General features: G+C 43.7%; 1 protein-coding gene across 1 annotated transcript in view; it reads left to right on the top strand.

The window, feature by feature from the left end:
* LOC147104387 (transmembrane protein 132C-like) overlaps positions 1 to 19950 on the top strand; it is a 1245027-nt gene that overhangs the window by 1176711 nt on the left and 48366 nt on the right. Inside the window, exon 8 of the mRNA XM_085961692.1 lies at positions 9520 to 9711. Coding sequence (XP_085817818.1) covers positions 9520 to 9711 — 192 coding nt within the window. The remainder of the gene's footprint in view (positions 1 to 9519; positions 9712 to 19950) is intronic.

The raw sequence follows: 19950 nt of genomic DNA, 5'->3' as shown, positions 1-19950 counted from the left end.
GCATGGAGTGGTTAAGATGAATAGCATAGATACATTTAAGGGAAAGCTAGATAAGTGCATGAGGGAGAAAGGAATAGAATGTTGATAAGGTGAGATGAAGTAAGGTGGGAGGAGGCTAGTGTGGAGCATAAGCACTGCATAGACCTAGATTCTATGTCATTCTAAGTAAATGTACTAGAACTTTTAGGTACTGTGCCAAATCCATGGTTATTCAGCATGATAAAGACATAAAATACTCAAAACATCAGGGTGCACACCTTCAATCTAGATTGCTAAGGGCCTTTGAGAACGATGGATGGATGGCTCCTCTTGGACTATGGCTGTGACCTGTTTACACATCTACACAACCCAGAGATTTAGGGTGAACACAGTTACAAGGAATATCAACACAAGTGCAATTGAGAAAAGGTTCTGTTGTTTGAATCACTTTGGAGGAACTCTCCAGTGTGCACTTGTGAAGGTATGAAAAATATTCTCAGTGGTTGTATGCAGCACAATATTGCTTCCCAGTGGTGCTACATGCCAAAACCTAAAAAGAGAGACGAAGGGTGTCGGCCAAAATGGGACTTTGAGGTTTGGCAGGCTGGAGGAGATATCTTGGCAGAGTCCAGGACAAGAAAAGTCCATCTCATCAAGCAACATTTCAACTGAAAAACTTGCTGCTAACAAATTCTCAAATCTTATCACAGAAGATAGCTCTGCTGTAAACTGCCGCATCATTGTGTGACTTCTGAAAAGCAACAGAAACAGCACAGCAAGAATCCCAAAAGAAAACTACAACCTGTAGAAAACTAACCGGTCTTTTCCAAACATCAGAACTAAGGTATAAACTCATGGAATTGAAGTCAAATTATTGACCTGGTTAGAAATTTGGCTGAGCTGTAGGGGACAGAGAGTAGGGATAATGGGCAGGTACTCTCATTGGCAGGATGTAACTAGTGGACTCTAATTGGCAGGATGTGACAGATCCGCAGGGATCTGTGTTGGGGCCTCAACTATCCACAGTATTTATGAATGACTTAGATGATGGCATAGAAAGCCATATATCCAAATTTGCCGGTAACACAAAGATAGGTGGCATTGTAGGCCGTGTAGATGAAAGCATAAAATTACAAAAGGACATCGATAGATTAAGTGAATGGGAAAAACTGTGGCAAATGGATTTCAGTGTAGGCAAATGTGAGATCATCCACTTTGGACCTAAAAAGGATAGAACAGGGTACAGGAAACTCTCGTTTAAACGGCACCTAAATATCCAGAATTCTCTATTAACCGGCAAAATTCTCACTCCGAAAACAACACCTCAATAACCGGCAATGTTGCCGAGTCCGAGCCTCCCACGGTGGCCAAGTTAGTCAGTGGGGTAGTTCTCCAAACTGCCACTACTCGGCTTCTTGGCACTGTCGGAAGTCGGAACACCTCAAAACCCCTGTAACAGGAGTCTGACTCTCCCGCGCTGCCGGTAGTCTCTTCTGATCTGCCATTTTACAGGGGTACTGTGTGTCTCCCACGCTGCTGGTAGTCATTGCATTGCATTACCCTCAACTGGCAGTACTGTACTTAATCAAGCATCTTCCACCATCCATTTAACACAACATTCTGTAGGTGAGTACCCAATTACTGTATACTGCACATTTCTTGATTTTTTTAAATTTTTCTTTGTTAAAAATAGCCTCGGTAGATAACCCTCTCCGTCATCCGGAGTTTTTGATCAACCGGCAACACGTCGGTGCCAGATACCAAACAGTTTCCTGTACTTTGTTAATGGTGAAAAGTTAAAAGCAGTGGAGGTCCAAAGAGACTTGGGGGTCCAGGTACATAGATCATTAAAATGTCATGAACAGGTACAGAAAATAATCGAAAAGGCTAATTGGATGCTGGCCTTTATATCTAGAGGACTAGAATACAAGATGGTAGAAGTTATTCTGCAGCTATACAAAGCCCTGGTTAGACCACACCTGGAGTACTGTGAGCAGTTCTGGGCACTACACCCGAGGAAGGATATAATGGCCTTGGAGGGAGTGCAGCGTAGGTTTACCAGAATGATACCAGACTCCAAGGGTTAAATTACATGGGGAGATTACACAAATTAGGGTTGTATTCCCTAGAATTTAGAAGGTTAAGGGGTGACTTGATCCAAGTTTTATAGATATTAAGGGAAACCAATGGGGTAGATAGAGAGAAACTATTTCTGCTGGTTGGGGATTCTAGGACTAGGAGGCATAGTCTGAAAATTAGAGCCAGACCTTTTAGGAGTGAAATTAGGAAATACTTCCACATACAAAGGGTGGCAGAAGTTTGGAACTCTCTTCTGCAAATGGCAGTTGATCCTAGATCATTTGTTAATTTTAAATCTGAGATTGATAGATTTTTGTTAACTAAAGCTTTTAAGGGATATGGGCCAAAGGCGGGTATGTGGAGTTAGGTAGCAGATCAGCCATGATCTCATTGAATGGTGGAACAGACCTGAGGGGCTAAATGGCCTACTCCGGTTCCTAGGTTTCAGAATGTAATATATCCAATAGGATTATGGGCAATTGATCTGAAAAAAAATCACCAGTAGTAGAACCACAATTGAAGCTAAATGTAAATTGTGCCATTTTTAAAGTGCTTGATGGAAATTAATTATAATATCTATAATGTAATGAAATCCACACATGATATTTTTAGTATATACTCATGTATTAGACTAGAAATTTAGGTCACTGTTTTGGAGGTTGGGAGTGGGGCATGAGTCTTTGTGGTGGATTATACTGTAACTCACTGAATTGCCATCACATGCTCCTGGCTACATTCTGCTATTTTGGACTCTCCAGTACCACTCAATGCTCTCCAGCTCCATGTCTCCTGTTCCTGTATTGCCAATTCCTGGTCTCCTGCTCCCTTCTCTCTAAACTCCCGGTTTCTTCCCTGTTTCAGATTCTGAATCTTCTACTCCTGTCTGCATGCAGCAATGCCAGCACGTGCAAAATCAGACAAGTTGAAGTCAAGTTCTACCCCCTCCAGGGAGCCATTGTGACTGATACATGGGCCATAGATTGTTGTTTTAAATTTTTGGCTGGTGCTCACTTTTAGAAATGAAACCATGTATAAAGAGATGGGGGAGAACATCTGGGGAAATACCAGGAGTTGGAACAGGGCAACACTGTCGATGCCAAAAAATTAGGGCGCTGAAATTATCCAATCATGCTCTTAGCATTTGTGCCAATGGTTGTCTTATACATGGGTAGCCTTATATGTGCATCTTTGACAGAAATGTGAGCCTTATTTATGTTACGTGCTGTGTCTACCCCGTGAGTTGCATGTTCTCCTCAGTGTGTGCTCAGTTATCGATGTTTAAATAGTGCACTGCCATCTTCAGCAGTTAATGAAGAGCATCAACACATCCAAATCTGCTTTGATAGAATGATAGTTGGGACAGTAAGTGTAGTGTATGTGCCTTTAAGGCAGAACTACTTTTACAGCTCCTGTATACTGTAGTACCGGCAGTGACCACACCGGTATATAAGCTTTGCGCATGCCTTTGTACCCCCAGTCTAGAGACTACCCTCCTCCAGTAAAGACCTGTTATTTGTTAATGTACAGCATCCGTGTGATTATTTAATAATAGTATATCCACTGAACCACGGATCCAACAGTGGCGACGAGTGTCGATTCGAATCTACCTGCAACATAAAAAAAAAAATAGTCGAGGCCAGGAACACGGGCGTCGACTACGAGCAATCGCCCAGCAGTCAGGCAGAGATCCAACTTCGCAGGGGAGGCTGTGGAGAGCCGGGCTTGGTTCCCCAGCCACAACGAGCAGTAAGAGACCGACGACAGGTCCAGCGCAGACCCTTCCCGAGCAGCGGCGGCTGGAGCCGACCGACGGCGGAGAGAGAGCCGAGCAGCGTCGACTGGGTAAGACAGAGGGTGAAGAGCGCAGGGCGCAGCCGGGGGTTGAACACCGAGCGGCATCGAGGAAAATAAAACAAACCGGAGAGAGAGAGGGTAGGCAACAGCCGGGTTCTAGACTGAGCGGCGTCGAAAAATATAAAAAGAAGAACGCGCAGAGCACAGCCAGTGCTCACGGGCTGAACAGGGTCCGCGGGGCGAAGAAAGGGGAGATGCCATTGAGCCGTGGAGAAGAAGGAAGAGCGTGGGAGGCGCCATTGAGCCGCAGAGAAGAGGGGAGAGCGCGGGAGACGCCATTGAGCTGCGGAGAAGAAGGAAGAGCGCGGGAGACGCCATTTTTAGAAGCCGCAGCGGAGAAGAAGGGCGAGCGCGGGAAGGAAGGAAAGCGCGGGAGATGCCATTTTGTGCCAGCGGAGAAGAAGGGGAAGCGCGGGTGGCGCCATTTGTGATGGTTAACGCACACCCAAGGATGCCAAAGAGTGGCAGTATCTCTACGTTCGACAATGAAGTCGAAGATTGGGCGACATATGTGGAACGTATTGAGGTGTACTGCAGGGCGAATGAAGTGCCAGATGCTAATAAAGCACTGGTTCTGTTAAATTCCATGGGTGCAAAAACTTATGGGTTACTGCGAAATCTAATAACCCCAGAGAAGCTGGTAAACAAGAATTTTGAAAGCATAGTAGAAATCCTACAGGACCACTTAAACCCCACACCGCTGCTGATAGCAGAACGATTTAAGTTCCATAAAAGGAACCAACACAAAGACGAAAGCAATGCTGAGTACCTAACGGAACTGCGCAAGCTATCGAAACACTGCCAGTTTGGAGCGGGACTAGCAGACACGTTAAGGGACAAGTTTGTGTGTGGGCTACAAAGTGAAGGAACCCAGAAATGGCTTCTATCAGAAAAGGACCTTACGCTGGACAAAGCTTTCAGTATGGCAGTATCACACGAAGCAGCCGCAAGGGGCACTGCAGAGATACAACGGAGACCGCAAGAATATGGCACCAATGAAATGTCCTATGGAACAGGGAAGTGCTATCACTGCGGCAGAACAACACATGACCAGAAAGATTGTTGCTTCAAGGACCAAGTGTGCAGACAGTGTGGGAAAGCAGGACACATAGCAAGAGTCTGCAGGTCTGGGAAGAAAACCAACAGCAAGAAATCTCCACTGGAGAAGTACAAAAAGGTTCACCAGGTGATGGACAGTGGTTCAGACGAACAGAAAAGTGACACAGACACAGAAGCAAGGAGCTGGGTTGTCTGAAACTACATAAGGTAACCGAAATGGAGGATCACCAGACTATCTGGGTTACACTCAAGATAGACGGAGTCCAAGTGGAAATGGAATTGGACACAGGGTCAGCTCTAACAGTCATAAATCAAAGAGACTACAAGCGGCTATTTTCACACATACCCTTGAAAGCTACAGAGATTGTCTTGAAGACATATACGGGGCAAAAAGTCTACCCCAAAGGAAAAATAAGGGTGAAAGTGACATATAAAGGCCAGGAAATACCTAAAATGGATATATATGTATTGCCAAATGGAGGACCACCACTGCTAGGACGTGAATGGATCCGGAAGATACAATTAGATTGGCATTCCATACAGGCACTGAAGGTTGAGGCCAAAAAGGATGACGACGTCACACCAGGACGACTGTCAAAAATGCTAACTGACGCAAAAGAAGTGCTCCAGGAGGGACTAGGAACACTAAAAGGAATAACAGCAACGATTAAAATAGAGGAAAATGCAAGCCCAAAGTTTCTGAAGGCCAGACCAGTGCCTTATGCGATCAGACCAGCTGTTGAAGCAGAGCTGGAAGGGTTGGAACGTTCAGGAGTACTGTCCAAAGTGGACTGGAGCGAGTGGGCTACACCCATCGTTCCTGTAATGAAGAGGTCGTTGAGTAATATGCCTGGGGAACCAAAGAAGGTCCGCATCTGTGGGGATTTTAAGGTGACAGTGAACCCAGTCCTTCACACGGTGCAATATCCGCTTCCACGAATTGAGGATATTTTCGCCTCGCTATCTGGAGGTAACCACTCACCAAAATTGATCTAGCCCAGGCGTACATGCAAATGGAGGTAGAAGAAGCTTCGAAACATTACCTTACGATCAACACTCATAAAGGTCTCTATCAATACAACCGGCTGGTGTTTGGAGTAGCCTCGGCTCCGGCTATCTGGCAAAGGGCGATGGATCAGGTCCTGCAAGGGATTCCAGGGACCCAGTGTTATTTGGACGACATCTTGGTCACGGGCGAAAATGATGGTGATCACCTCGCCAACTTGGAGAAGGTGCTCACCAGATTAAAGGAATATGGGCTACGAGCTAATCGCCACAAGTGCAAGTTTTTCCAGAAACAGATCTTGTATTGTGGCCATGTCATCGATGAAGAGGGGTTACATAAGTCCCCTGACAAGATTGAGGCAGTAGTCAAGGCTCCAGCACCGGAAAATGTGTCGCAACTGAGGTCGTTCCTCGGGCTGGTAAACTACTACCACAAGTTCTTACCAAATTTGTCTACGGTATTACACCCGCTGAACACCCTACTGCAAACAGGGGTACCATGGAAGTGGGATGACGAACGTAGACGAGCTTTCCAGAAGTGTAAAGAATTGATCACATCAAAAGAGGTGTTGGCCCATTTCAACCCAGCACTACCAATTCGTTTGGCATGTGATGCATCACCCTACGGTATTGGAGCGGTGCTGTCGCACAAATTCCCAGACGGGTTGGAGAGGCCAGTAGCCTTTGCGTCTCGGTCACTAACCTCAGCCGAGCGCAACTACGCCCAGATTGACAGGGAGGCCCTCAGCCTAGTATGGGGAGTATAAAAATTCAACCACTATCTGCATGGGCAGAAGTTCACCTTGCTGACTGACCACCAACCACTTGTCTCCATCTTTAATCCTAAGAAGGGCGTTCCAGTGATGACTGCACAGCGGTTACAAAGATGGTCCCTGTTTCTAGGGGCGAATCAATATGAAATAGAATATAAAGGCACAAAACAGCATGGGAACGCTGATGGGCTATCGCGTCTGCCACTGCCTACTGTGGAGGAAGCACCAGCAGTGGACCCTGTCGAGATATTTTATTCGTCAATAATTGAACGATTGCCAGTAACTAACGCGGATATAGAGAAGGAGACCCGCAATGATCCGACGCTGTCACGGGTATATGAATTGACGGTGAGGGGATGGCCAACACATGGCGACTCACTGTTGCCAGCATTTTCATCCAGAAGAGAACAGCTGTCAGTATGCCAGGGGACAGTGATGTGTGGATCCAGAGTGGTGATTCCACCCAAGCTAAGGGAGAGAGTGCTAAATGAGCTACATGAAGGTCATCTGGGGGGAGTGAAAATGAAAAGCCTTGCTAGGGCTTATGTGTGGTGGCTGGGAATCGATCAACAAATCGAAGACCTAACTAAGAGCTGCTTAGGATGCCAGAAGGTCCAAAATGCACCACCACATGCCCCTCTACACCCATGGGAGTGGCCCTCCTCTCCATGGCAATGGGTGCATATTGATTTCGCTGGTCCATTCATGGACTCAATGTTCTTAATAGCAGTGGATGCTCATTCAAAGTGGCTTGAGGTGATAAAAATGTCTTCAACCACTACAGAGAAAACGATTGCAGTCCTACGGACCATATTTGCCAGAAACGGTTTGCCAGAGCAGATTTGCTCTGATAATGGACCACAGTTTGTGTCCAATGAGTTCCAAAAATTCATGAAAAGGAATGGGGTAAGGCATTTCACATCCGCCCCGTATCATCCAGCCACAAATGGATTGGCTGAGAGGTTCGTACAAACCTTTAAGAAGGCGATAAAGGCCATGTGCGATGATGAAATTCCACTACAGCATAAGATGGACAATTTCTTATTAGCCTACCGAAACGTGACACATGCAGTTACCAACCAGACCCCGGCCATGATGTTCTTTAACCGAAGGTTGAGATCTCGTCTGGACTTGCTCAGACCAAATGTGTGAAGAAATGTTGAGGACAAACAATTCCAGCACATCAATGAGAAGCCGACAAGGAGCTTCAATGTAGGGCAACCAGTCTTGGCCCGTGACTATCGAACAGAGAAGTGGCAACCCGGAACAATATGTACAAGGCAGGGGCCATTAATGTACACAGTGGATGTCGGGGAGAACATTGTGAGGCGCCACGTCGATCAGATCTTAGCATCACAGGAACGCGTCAACCCCATGTCTCGAGTACCTGGGGATGAACCCGACATACCGGTAGCATCTACTTCAGACCCAGTAGCAGTGGAACCCGATGAACTACCCGATGAAAAGGGGTCAGAATCACCTCTGCACCAAGAACAAGAACCTCTGGAAAGGCGCTATCCCGAAAGGGTCAGGAAGCCGCCCCAAAGACTGAATCTATAAATGGACTTTTGTTGTTTAATGTACATGTTGAAATGTTAATTGTTATTTGAATATTAGGGGTATTACTAATCTAAAAGGGGAGGAATTGTAGCGTATGTGCCTTTAAGGCAGAACTACTTTTACAGCTCCTGTATACTGTAGTACCGGCAGTGACCACACCGGTATATAAGCTTTGCGCATGCCTCTGTACCCTCAGTCTAGAGACTACCCTCCTCCAGTAAAGACCTGTTATTTGTTAATGTACAGCATCCGTGTGATTATTTAATAATAGCATATCCACTGAACCACGGATCCAACAGTAAGCTTTTCAAACCTGTCATCGTTTTTTGATGATGTTCAAGGCACCCTTGTCCCAGCTAAGGGCTCCAAATCATGTTATGCCGCCTGGCATTAGCTTTGATGACATCCTAAGTGCTTATTAATCTGTCACATAGGCCAAATCCTAATCAAAGCAACAACCAAGGTTGAATGTTTCTGGCTCTGTATCAGGAACAAAAGGCTCAGTGCAGATCAGATTTCAGCACCTAAGTAGTAGAAAGCAAGAGTGAGAGCAAATTACAGACCAGTCCTCATCTAGGTTCCATTAACCTGCACAGTTGACAGCAATGTTGCATCATAACTAACTGCAATGCTGTGCTCATGTCAGTTCCAGGAGATTGTATAGTAGATTGAGAGTGAGTAAGAATCCAAAGCACCGTGTATGTAAATTGGAAAGCTTTGCAAGTCTTTCCTGCTTGTCTGTACCACTCCTTTCACATTGACATATACTTCACATGAAGATAATACTTGGTCTCAATTGCCTGTGAGCAATGCCATAGGAGATTGGCTAGTTGCATAAATTAGGATGTTTTAAGAGCAGTGTCAGGGTGCATCACCTATGCATTATACCTGTCCATAATTATCAATATTAGTTGATAGATTTTGTATTCATTCAAGCTATCAACCTTCAGCCTCTCGCAGACAGGCTCCAATATGTGACACAAGAACAAAAGCTTCCTTGTGTTAGAAGTTTTGTAACTACTCAAGATAAAAATAGCAATAGGATAGCAATGTTTAAGGATTTTAACAACCTAGTGATAGTTATGAATACTACTCTCCAATTTCAGGGTAATTGTGGCTAGACAAAAAAAGAGCAAGGACAATTAGCTTTGATATCATATAGTAAATGAGGATAATAACGGTTTAAGTTTGAAACTTCTTTATTTCAAAGGTACTGTCGCCACTTTCTGATTCTATCCTGGCTGAAAGAACAATAACGGTGATTGAGGAGAAGGTGACTGTTACAGACCTTGGAATTCAAATAGTAGCAGGACTTTCCCTCTCCTTCCAACTGAATGCTGGCAGCAATCGTGTCATCATTGCAACAACAACAGCAAAAGAACAGTTTCACACCTCAAAACAGGTACTCGTTCTGAATTTCAGTTCCATGTCTCTCTATCCATTCATTTTAGCCCATTAAGACAATTTCTGATCAAATCACCTACGTTAGAAAAATTGTATGGCTTTGGGTTTTTCTTTCTCTATCGTGAAGAGATGCCAGCAGCGAATGTGAGTGTTCCCACAGCAAAGGAGGGGGGTGTGTGGAAATGGGCACACGGTCATCCTGGGTTACTCTCGGCCTCCTTTTCATAGCCAGTTTAAGAGTGCTGCTGTTGGAGGCCTGGCAGTAGATTGTTTGCCTGTTTTCCCAGCTTGTAATGACGCAAACAAGAGAAGGTCCATGGGGGAATGGGGAAGAATTAAAGTAGATTACAAAAAGGGAGAGCAAGGGAAAGGAAACTGAAATCAATAGTACTCACTAAAATAACTAGAAACAAAAATCGTGATTGTAATCCTTTTAGTTTGAGAGATATTACAATTTTTGCAGAATTGAATTTAAAGTGATTGCTTTTTGTTTGTGGCCTGTCTGTCAGTAGAGATATCATTACACTGTAAATAGGAAAGTTGGAACCAAATTATTATTTTTTTTTAAACTGCTTTTGTCTATTAGCTCCGAGAGAGAAGTATTGGAGGAGGAACCAAAAAAATAACCAAGTGCGATATTGAATAATGCTTTAAAGTAACATTTTGGATTATTTAAGTATTTAAGGAATCTATTTTTTCAATATAAATAATAAGAATTTTAGATGCAGAGTGGGTCATGAATAAGGTCAGCATTTCTATGGTATGTAGTTTTGATAGTAAAGGATCAAACCCGTAAGCAGTATTGAGGTGAATGCGCTATGATAGACTTTTTGCCTGAGTGAAGGAGCACCTGGAACTCCCAGTAATTGGTGAGATATTGTGCTTAGTCTTTGAACGAGAAAGATCGGATTCAGAGGGGATACTTTTGACTTTGGTCGATAGTGTAAAATGGCCAATATTGATTCAGCTGCCTGTTGTACATCTCCCCTGATTGAAGCCAATGGAAATGAAAATTGGGGGAGGTACATAATGGGCAGCTGATCCACTATAGTCCAAAGTCAAAATTACCCCCAGAGGGTTTTACATAGAGCACAGGTTCCAGTCAGTAAGCCATAAACCATGCAGAGTTATCAATTTCAATATTCGCTCATGGGTAGTGAAGTAAAACCATTCTTTCCATTGGCAAAACTAAGCTGAGTTCAGCTGCATGTAAGTTCTGCAGCTTACACCTGCTGTTGCAGATAAAACAATCCGTTGTGAACGGTTCCTCCAGAATACCAGCTAATTATTTAGAGTATATTTTTTAAGGTAAAGATTGCATGGGGGGAAAAAAATACATTTGTGTAATAGAGCCACCTGGTGGACTACTGATGTATATAATAATAAAGCCATGTGCAGTCCAGTTCTTACCGGAAGCCATGTTGCGCTGTTGTGTATATATATGCTGTGTCTCAAGATATCACAGAATTGGCGATGAGGATGCAATTGCGAATTCCCCAGCTCAAATTTTTGTTAGAGGATAATCCTGCCAACCGACGGAGGGACTGTTAGAGGTTCTTCGTTTTGCAGAAAAACTTAAAAGTCCGAGGTAAATTTCGAGCACACGTGGCTGAACTGTCGACGTTGCCAGAGTCCAGATGGCCACGTCTATGGGAATAAAAGGGCCCTTGGGTGAGTTCATTCTTGACCGAGAGACTTTTGGAACGTATGTGGAGTGGCTAGAAATGTTTTTCACCGCAAATAGTATTGTCGAAGTCCCCGATGATGTAAACCGTAACCGGGCGGTTTTAGAAATGAAACAGGCTATTTTTTTGACTGAAGCAGGTCCTGAGGTGTATGAAACCCTGAAAAATTTGCTTGTTCCTGCCAAGCTGAAGGACATGTCACTGAAGGAGATCCTAACCAAGTTAGAACAGCACTACAGTCATGAGCCTCTGGAAATTGCTGAAAGTTATCGTTTTGGGACACGTGATCAATTAAATGACAAGGGTATCAGTGAGTACATTGTAGCTTTAAAAAAGTTATCCATTCACTGTCATTTCTGAAACTTTCAGGACCAAGCTTTGCATGACCGCTTTGTTTGTGGGTTGAAAAATGAACGTATCAGAAGTAAATTGTTGACAACCCCTAACTTGACTTTTGACTTAGCTTGTCAGACAGCTATGTCGATGGATATGGCCGACCGATACTCCCGAGAGTTCCGCACCATTTCCAGTCATCAGACAACCGAGGTGAATCGGCTGCATGCTAAAAGTAAAAGGCAGTTAGGCCCCAAGGCCTCAGCAACTGGCCAAGGTAACAGTGCATTGAAGTCATGCTATCGGTGCCTGGGACCAATACATCCCTCAAAGTTGTCCATATGTGAAGGCAGAATGTTTCTACTGCAAGAAAACTGGGCATCTTGCAAAGGCGTGCTGACAGAAGAGTAAACCGACTGGCAATGTTAGAAGTAGAAATCGGCAGACACTACATACCATTGAAGAGAAGTAGCAGGACGAGGAGTTTCTGGAGATTCATGTCATCAGGAGCATGAAGGTATCTAACAGCAATTTGCGAGGTATCGTCATCCAAGTAGATGATGCAGGAACCAGGATACCCATGGACATCGACACCGGTGCATCAGTGAGCGTAGTACCGGAATCACTATATCGCGACAAGTTGCGTAATTATCGACCAGAGAAATCGCGGGTAGAGCTGCGAGGATACTCAGGAGAGCAAATCCCTGTAGTGTCATCATACCAGTGAAACACAAGGATCAGTGTCAGAGCTTGCCTCTCATAGTAGTGGCAGGAGACAAGCCTGCCTTGATAGGTAGAAATTGGTTGGGATCACTGAAGCTGGATTGGAATGAGATTTTTTGTGTGGAAGCGAAATTTGCATCGAAAGATGATGTCATCAAGCGGTATCCGAAGGTGTTCAGTGAAACGGGCAGTCCGATCCAAGACTTCAAGGCAAGTGTCAGAGCGCAGAAGGACACAAGACCAGTTTACTGCATGCCACGTCCCGTATCATACACACTCATGGAGAAAGTTGAGCAACAACTCAAAAGACTAGAAACCAAGAACATTATTTCTAAGGTAGATCTGAGTAATTGGGCTACACCCATTATTGCTGTACCTAAGTCAGATGGTAAGGTAAGGTTGTGTGGTGATTATAAGGTGACCATAAACCAGGTTCTAGAGTGTAATCTACCCAATACTTTGCCAAATGTAGGAAGTCACACGACACCAGGTTATAGTCCAACAGCTTTATTTGAAATCACAAGCTTTCGGAGCGCTGCTCCTTCATCAGGTGAAGTGAAGAGAAGCATACAGGCACAGCTTATATAGGCAGAGAAACTGCCAGATGATTACAGCTAATCTTTCTAACTGCCCTTTATCACACCTCGGCAGAGAGATAATCACAGCAATCAAAGGTGTGAATGGTGTCCAAACAAGTCAGTCAGGAAAACATTACATCAAAGAACAATGAGGTGGGGTCACAAGGGGTTAAATGTTGCAGATGCTGGGGTCTGTATGAGAAACAGAAAAAACCCAAAAAACTTTGTTGGAAATCACAGCAGGTCCGGCCGCATCTGTGCAGAGAGAACAAGCCAATGACGACGCGAGTCTGGATGACTCTACGTCAGGTGGGGTTACATGTAGTGTGACATGACCCCAAGATCCCGGTTGAGGCCGTCCTCATGAGTGCGGAACTTGGCTATCAGTTTCTGCTCGACGATTTTGCGTTGTCGTGTGTCTCGAAGGCCGCCTTGGAGAATGCTTACCCGAAGATCGGAAGATCTTGGGTTCATGTCACGCTACATGTAACCCCACCTGACGTAGAGTCATCCAGACTCGAGTCGTCGTTGGCTTGTTCTCTCTGCACAGATGCGGCCGGACCTGCTGTGATTTCCAGCAAAGTTTTTTGTTTTTTTTCTGTTTTTCATACAGACCCCAGCATCTGCAACATTTAACCCCTTGTGACCCCACCTCATTGTTCTTTGATGTAATGTTTTCCTGACTGACCTGTTTGGACACCATTCACACCTTTGATTGCTGTGATTATCTCTCTGCCGAGGTGTGATAAAGGGCAGTTAGAAAGATTAGCTGTAATCATCTGGCAGTTTTCTCTGACTATATATGCTGTGCCTGTATGCTTCTCTTCACTTCACCTGACGAAGGAGCAGCGCGCTCCGAAAGCTTGTGATTTCAAATAAAGCTGTTGGACTATAACTTGGTGTCATGTAACTTCCTACATTTGTCCACCCCAGTCCAAATGTGGAAGATTTATTCACAACGCTGACACGTGGCCAGATCTTTTCGAAGTTAGATCTAGCAAACATCTACCTACAACTTGAGTTAGATGAAGAGTCCAAGTCATGCTTAACTATAAATACTCACCGAGGTCTATATCAGTTTAATAGGCTACCATTTGGAGTGATTCCAGGGGGTAATGAACTAACTTTTGCAAGAGATTGAAGGGGTAGTGCGTTATTTGGATGACATACTCATTTCAGCACCAAACAGGCAAATCCATGATGAGGTGTTGAATGAAGTGCTCAAATGGCTAGAGAAGCACGGAGTACGGGTGACAGCTCACCAGTGTGAGTTGTTTCAAAACTCAGTGGAGTACTTGGGGCACAGAGTAGACAAAGATGGATTACATCCATCCAAGGGAAAGCTGGATGCAATCAGAAATGCACCCACTCCCAAGAATGTCTCTGAACTTCGATCATTTTTGGGTCTTTTGAATTATTACGGAAAATTCCTCCCAAACTTGGCTACATTGTTACAACCACTGAATCAGCTGTTGAGAAAACAGGTCCCTTGGAAGTGGTCAAAAGAATGCAACACAGCATTCAAATAATGTAAAAGCCAGTGAGTAGAGAGTACCATGTTAGTTCATTATGATGTATCTAAGGAGATCAACTTAGCGTGTGACGCCTCTCCATACAGAGTTGAGGCAGTGATCTCTCATGTACTAGATAGTGGTGAGGAGAGACTAATTGCTTTTGCTTCACGCACTCTCAGTACCAGTGAGCGGAATTATGCGCAGATCGAAAGGGAAGCTTTGTTATTGATTTTTGGGGTCAAGAAGTTTCACACATACTTGTTTGGTCATAAGTTTACCATAGTTACTGACCATAAGCCCCTGACAGCAATCCTCCATCCAAAGCCCCCAGTTCCAACCTTAGCTGCAGCCCGAATGCAGAGATGGGCTTTGATTTTGTCAGCGTATACGATTGACATCGAGTACAGACGATCAGCTGATCACAGTAATGCTGATGCTATGTCCAGGTTGCCATCCCCACCACAAGTTACACCCAATAAGGAAGAAGTGTTCTATTTCTCATACATTGATGAGCTGCCAGTCACAGCTGAAGAGATTTTTAGGGCAACCAAATGTGACCCAATTATGTCAAAGGTGTATGATTACATAGCAAATAGATGGCCAAACCAGGTATCAGAGGATGATATCCATCCATACTTCGTTCATTGGAATGAATTGTCAGTGGATAAAGATTGTATCCTGTGGGGAGCAAGAGTGGTTATCTCAAATAGGTTCAGGTCTAAATTGTTAGGAAATCTTCATGACCAGCACCTGGGAATGTGCTTGACCAAGAGATTTGCACACAGTTACTTATGGTGGCCAGGTTTAGATAAAGAGATAGAGTACATAGTCAGTCAGTGTACAACATGTCAATCAGTGAGCATGAAACCACCATCAGTACCATTACAGCATGGAAATGGCCTCCCAGAGTGTGGCAAAGGTTACATGTAGATTCTGCTGAGCTAGAAGGACAGCAGTTGTTCATAGTGATAGATAGTCACTCGAAGTGGGGAGAGGTGTTTCCGATGCGGATAATAACAACAAGCAAAACATTAGACAATATGCGAAGATTGTTTTCTTCATACGGCCTTCCAGAAGAAATTGTGTCTGATAATGGGCCGCAATTTTGTTCAGAAGAGTTCACACAGTTCATGAGCAGAAACGGTATGAAACATACCAAAGTTTCACCGCACCACCCTGCTTCAAATGGTGCAGCAGAGCGCACAGTACAAATTGTCAAACATGCCCTCATCAAGCAAATGTTGGATCCAAATCCAAAGAAACCTCAATTGTCGTTGGACCACAAACTGGCAAATTTTCTGATTACCTATCAGAATACTCCTCATACCACTACTGGTAGAAAACCAGCAGAGTTGTTTCTCAACCGACAGCCACGAACCAGGTTCATGTTGTTAAAGACAAACTTGGCACAGTCCGTAGAAGAGAAACAATCAAGGCAGAAAGAGAGTCATGATAACGGTAGAGTTAGAGAGAGAAGTGTGAAGTTAAACCAGAAGGTTAGAGTGAAGAACCATCACCAAAATGGTTAAAGTGGTTACCAGGAAGAGTAGTGAAGATATGTGGCCCTCGCACATATTTGGTCAAGATGTTTGATCATGGAAAGGTTAGGTTTGTTCACATTGATCATATCTTACCTACAGATGTGGAAGAAGTTGAAAGCTGGGATGATTCAATTTATTCTGATGAGTCAGATAGTCTTATTATAAGTAGTGTACCAGTAGCAAATCCTACATCAGACTTACCAGAAACAAGTCCAAGACAAAGTCAGAATTTAAGTCTGAGTCCGAGTCAGGCAGACAAACAGTCTGAAAGTGTAAAGAGTCCAAATGTAGATCAAGGTCAGCCCTTGGAGAAAAGTTCTCCGCAGGCTCAGCCTAGAATGTGTCAAAGTCCTACAACAAGATCAGAAAGTTCTGTTCAAGAAAGAAGGTATCCTCTTCAAACAAAAAAACAGTGGTTAAGTTTAATCTGTAAATATGGAAAATAAGTTCATATCTTTTGTTTGTGTTACAGAATTCTATATTAGAATTTGGAAACATGAAATGGATATGCCAAGAGTTGTATGTACCATGCAAGTCATGTACAATGATTATTTGCTATGATTAAATTCTTCAATAAGGAGGGAGAAGTGTAATAGAGCCACCTGGTGGACTACTGATGTATATAATAATAAAGCCATGTGCAGTACAGTTCTTACCGGAAGCCATGTTGTACTGTTATATATAATATAATATATCTATATATATATATGCTGTGTCTCAAGATATCACAATTTGTACTTAGTCAAACAAGACCTTTGACACATGCAGTACTAACCTACACTTGTAATACTAGATTGTGTTTAAATTCTTGTCTGTCTCTCTATCCCAACTCCTCCTTGTACTGTTATAGTCTGGGTCACTGATAAAGGATAATGGTATAAATCATACAGATGTGGCAAGGTTTTCTGCAGTTCTGATATATATTTACGAAAAGGGATGTTAATATTCACAGGAGAGTTCTTTATGGCAATTGCTGCATACATATGCGTAACAGACACAGCGATGTGCTTCTAGATTTTAGTGTTCTCGTCAAGTTTGTGCTTTGGCCTTGAGTAGACACATGGCTGAAAATCTCACAGGATGGGATTTTCCAATGTTGACAGTTCGGATTGCAAACTAACCTGAAACACACTCCATTTAGCAAACAGATTAGAGTATTGGCTGCCACTATTACTCAGACCCACAACTATTGAGACTTTGAGCCATTTCTTGTGTACTGGAGATCTCTGACCTTGACTTTGTTTCCAAATCAATCTGTTTTGCCTCAGTCACATAAACTTAGCTAAAAACACAACACTGTCTCTGTTATGCATTCATGTGAATGCTAGCATCCCTTTTAATATAACAAATAGGATTTTATGAGTTAAAGAAAAATAACTTAATTTTTCTCATTTCTGACACTGCAGATTGCATAGTCTTACCCACAGAAATCCAATTTATATCCTACACTATCTCTCTAGAGCCTTCTGTAAATGCTCACACCTCACATATCTTAAAGGTGCATGTAACCAGTGTTCCCTCTAAGCCGCACAGCCGTGCAGTAATTGGAAAGGTCCCGGGCAGGCCGCTCACCGGCTTTTCCATTGTAAATACCGCACATGCACAGAAATTTAAAGGGACCGCACATTGAAAGAAACAGGCAGGTTACAGGGAACATTGCATGTAACCCAAACCAGCGGCTCATTGTATGTGCGCGGGCGTGTGGCCACCATAAGTTTTTTTCGTTGAGAAACCTATGTCAAGGTGCAAAATTGAGGAGTGCAGAACACCAACAAGGTTGTAAAATACTTCCTTAACTCGGAGTTCTAAGAGACCTTTTTTGCATCAGTAACAAAGGTTAGGCCTGTCTGCTGGGAAACAGTGTCTGGTGCATGTAGGGTAATGAGGCAGGGAAATGATACTGAGGGAGTGGGGGGAAGAAGACAAAATGTAACAAAGCTCGTTGTAGACTATAAAATATGCAAAAGTTCAGTAGATTTACCTACTTCTACTCGATAACACTCAGCCATAGAAATATGGTTGTAATGTGAAAGAGTCATCAGGAATGAAAAGGTTAAGCACTAAAATTTATGATCCAAGATACAGAGAAGTACCCCTAATTGAAATAAGTACAGCGAATGTTGGAACAGCAGGTCAGTCAGCATCTAAAAGAAGAAAAGAAATGATGTAAGGTTACACCTGAAACATTCATTTATCGGTCAATCTTGGCTGTTCCCATTTGGGAACATATCCCACCAAAACTACTTCAGCTTAGTATACAAAGAAGTATGAATAACAGTTATCAAATCTCATAACCTTACAGGACCAATTTAACAGCCCCGATAGCAAACTGACCTCATTTTCAGCCATGCTGAAGCTGCAACCATCTTCAGGTGATCCGTCGCGGTCCCCTCCATCACAGAAGCCAGTCTTCAGCCAATTCGATGCACTCCACGTGATATGAAGAAATGACCGAGCGCACTGGATACAGCAAAGGCTATGGGCCCCAACAATATCCTGGCTGTCGTGCTGAAGACTTGTGCTCCAGAACTAGCCGCGCCTCTAGCCAAGCTGTTCCAGTACAGCTACAACACTGGCATCTACCCGACAATGTGGAAAACTGCCCAGGTATGTCCTGTCCACAAAAAGCAGGACAAATCCAACCCGGCCAATTACCGCCCCATCAGTCTACTCTCAATCGTCAGCAAAGTGATGGATGGTGTCATCGAAATTTCGATCAAACGGCACTTACTTGCCAATAACCTGCTCACTGATGCTCAGTTTGGGTTCTGCCAGAACCACTCCGCTCCAGATCTCTTTACAGCCTTGGTCCAAACATCGACAAAAGAGCTGAATTCCAGAGGTGAGGTGAGAGTGACTTCCCTTGACATCAAGGCAGCATTTGACCGAGTGTGGCATCAAGGATCCCTAGTAAAACTGAAGTCAATGGGAATAAGGGGAAAAACTCTCCACTGGCTGGAGTCATACCTGGCACAAAGGAAGATGGTTGTAGTTGTTGGAGGCCAATCATCTCAGCCCCAGGACATCGCTGCAGGAGTTCCTCAGGGCAGTGTCCTAGGCCCAACCATCCTCAGCTGCTTCATCAAACTGACCTTCCCTCCATCATAAGGTCAGAAGTGGGGATGTTCGCTGATGATTGCTCAGCGTTGAAATAAAGAGTAGATTGCCTTTCAAAAGCTAGGCTTTATTAACCTTAAAAAACCAGCAAGTACATGTTGAGCACCCAGTCTCAACCAGTGCAGAAAACTGAATTTAAGATGGCCACCACAGGTCACATGGAATCAACTAACCAATTAGTTTACAGCATATATCTCAAGGCAGGAAAACAGGCAACCAATTACAATGCTTCTTATAAAACAAGAATAATCACCACATTCACCCCTCCTTTTAAAATATACTTCAACCTAGGTAGCCTTTACAGTTTACAATTAGTTATTTATGACTAGAGCAATACATGTATAATGCCTTCAACAATTTTAAAATTTTACTATTTATTAATTATTTTAAAAGTCCATTTTTAATCGGTCGACCGGATATCTTGTTCCTGTCGACCTTCTTAGCCTTGATGGAGTCCCTTGCCCTCCCACACCAGGAGACACAGAAATATCTTCTGCAGGGAGGCTATCAATATCTCGATTATCAACGGTTTCCGGATTGGAAGTCCCATTAGAAGGTAAACTGGGAGGGTCATGAACATCCATCGGGGGCAGACTAAGAGAATTGTAAGTGTCTGCAATAGGATTGGAAATGTTTGTAGTGTCTGTGACGACATCAACATTATCTGAATTATGGCTATTGTTAATGTCCTCAGGAGAGGGCTGGCCACCACAAGGAGCTAAGTCTTTAACTGAAACCGTACTTTC

The sequence above is a fragment of the Somniosus microcephalus genome, chromosome 19, assembly GCF_052327205.1.
Source record: "Somniosus microcephalus isolate GS21.2 chromosome 19, FLI_Smic_1.0, whole genome shotgun sequence".
In the NCBI taxonomy this organism is placed as follows: domain Eukaryota; kingdom Metazoa; phylum Chordata; class Chondrichthyes; order Squaliformes; family Somniosidae; genus Somniosus; species Somniosus microcephalus.
This window is presented reverse-complemented; position numbering and strand designations above follow the sequence as displayed.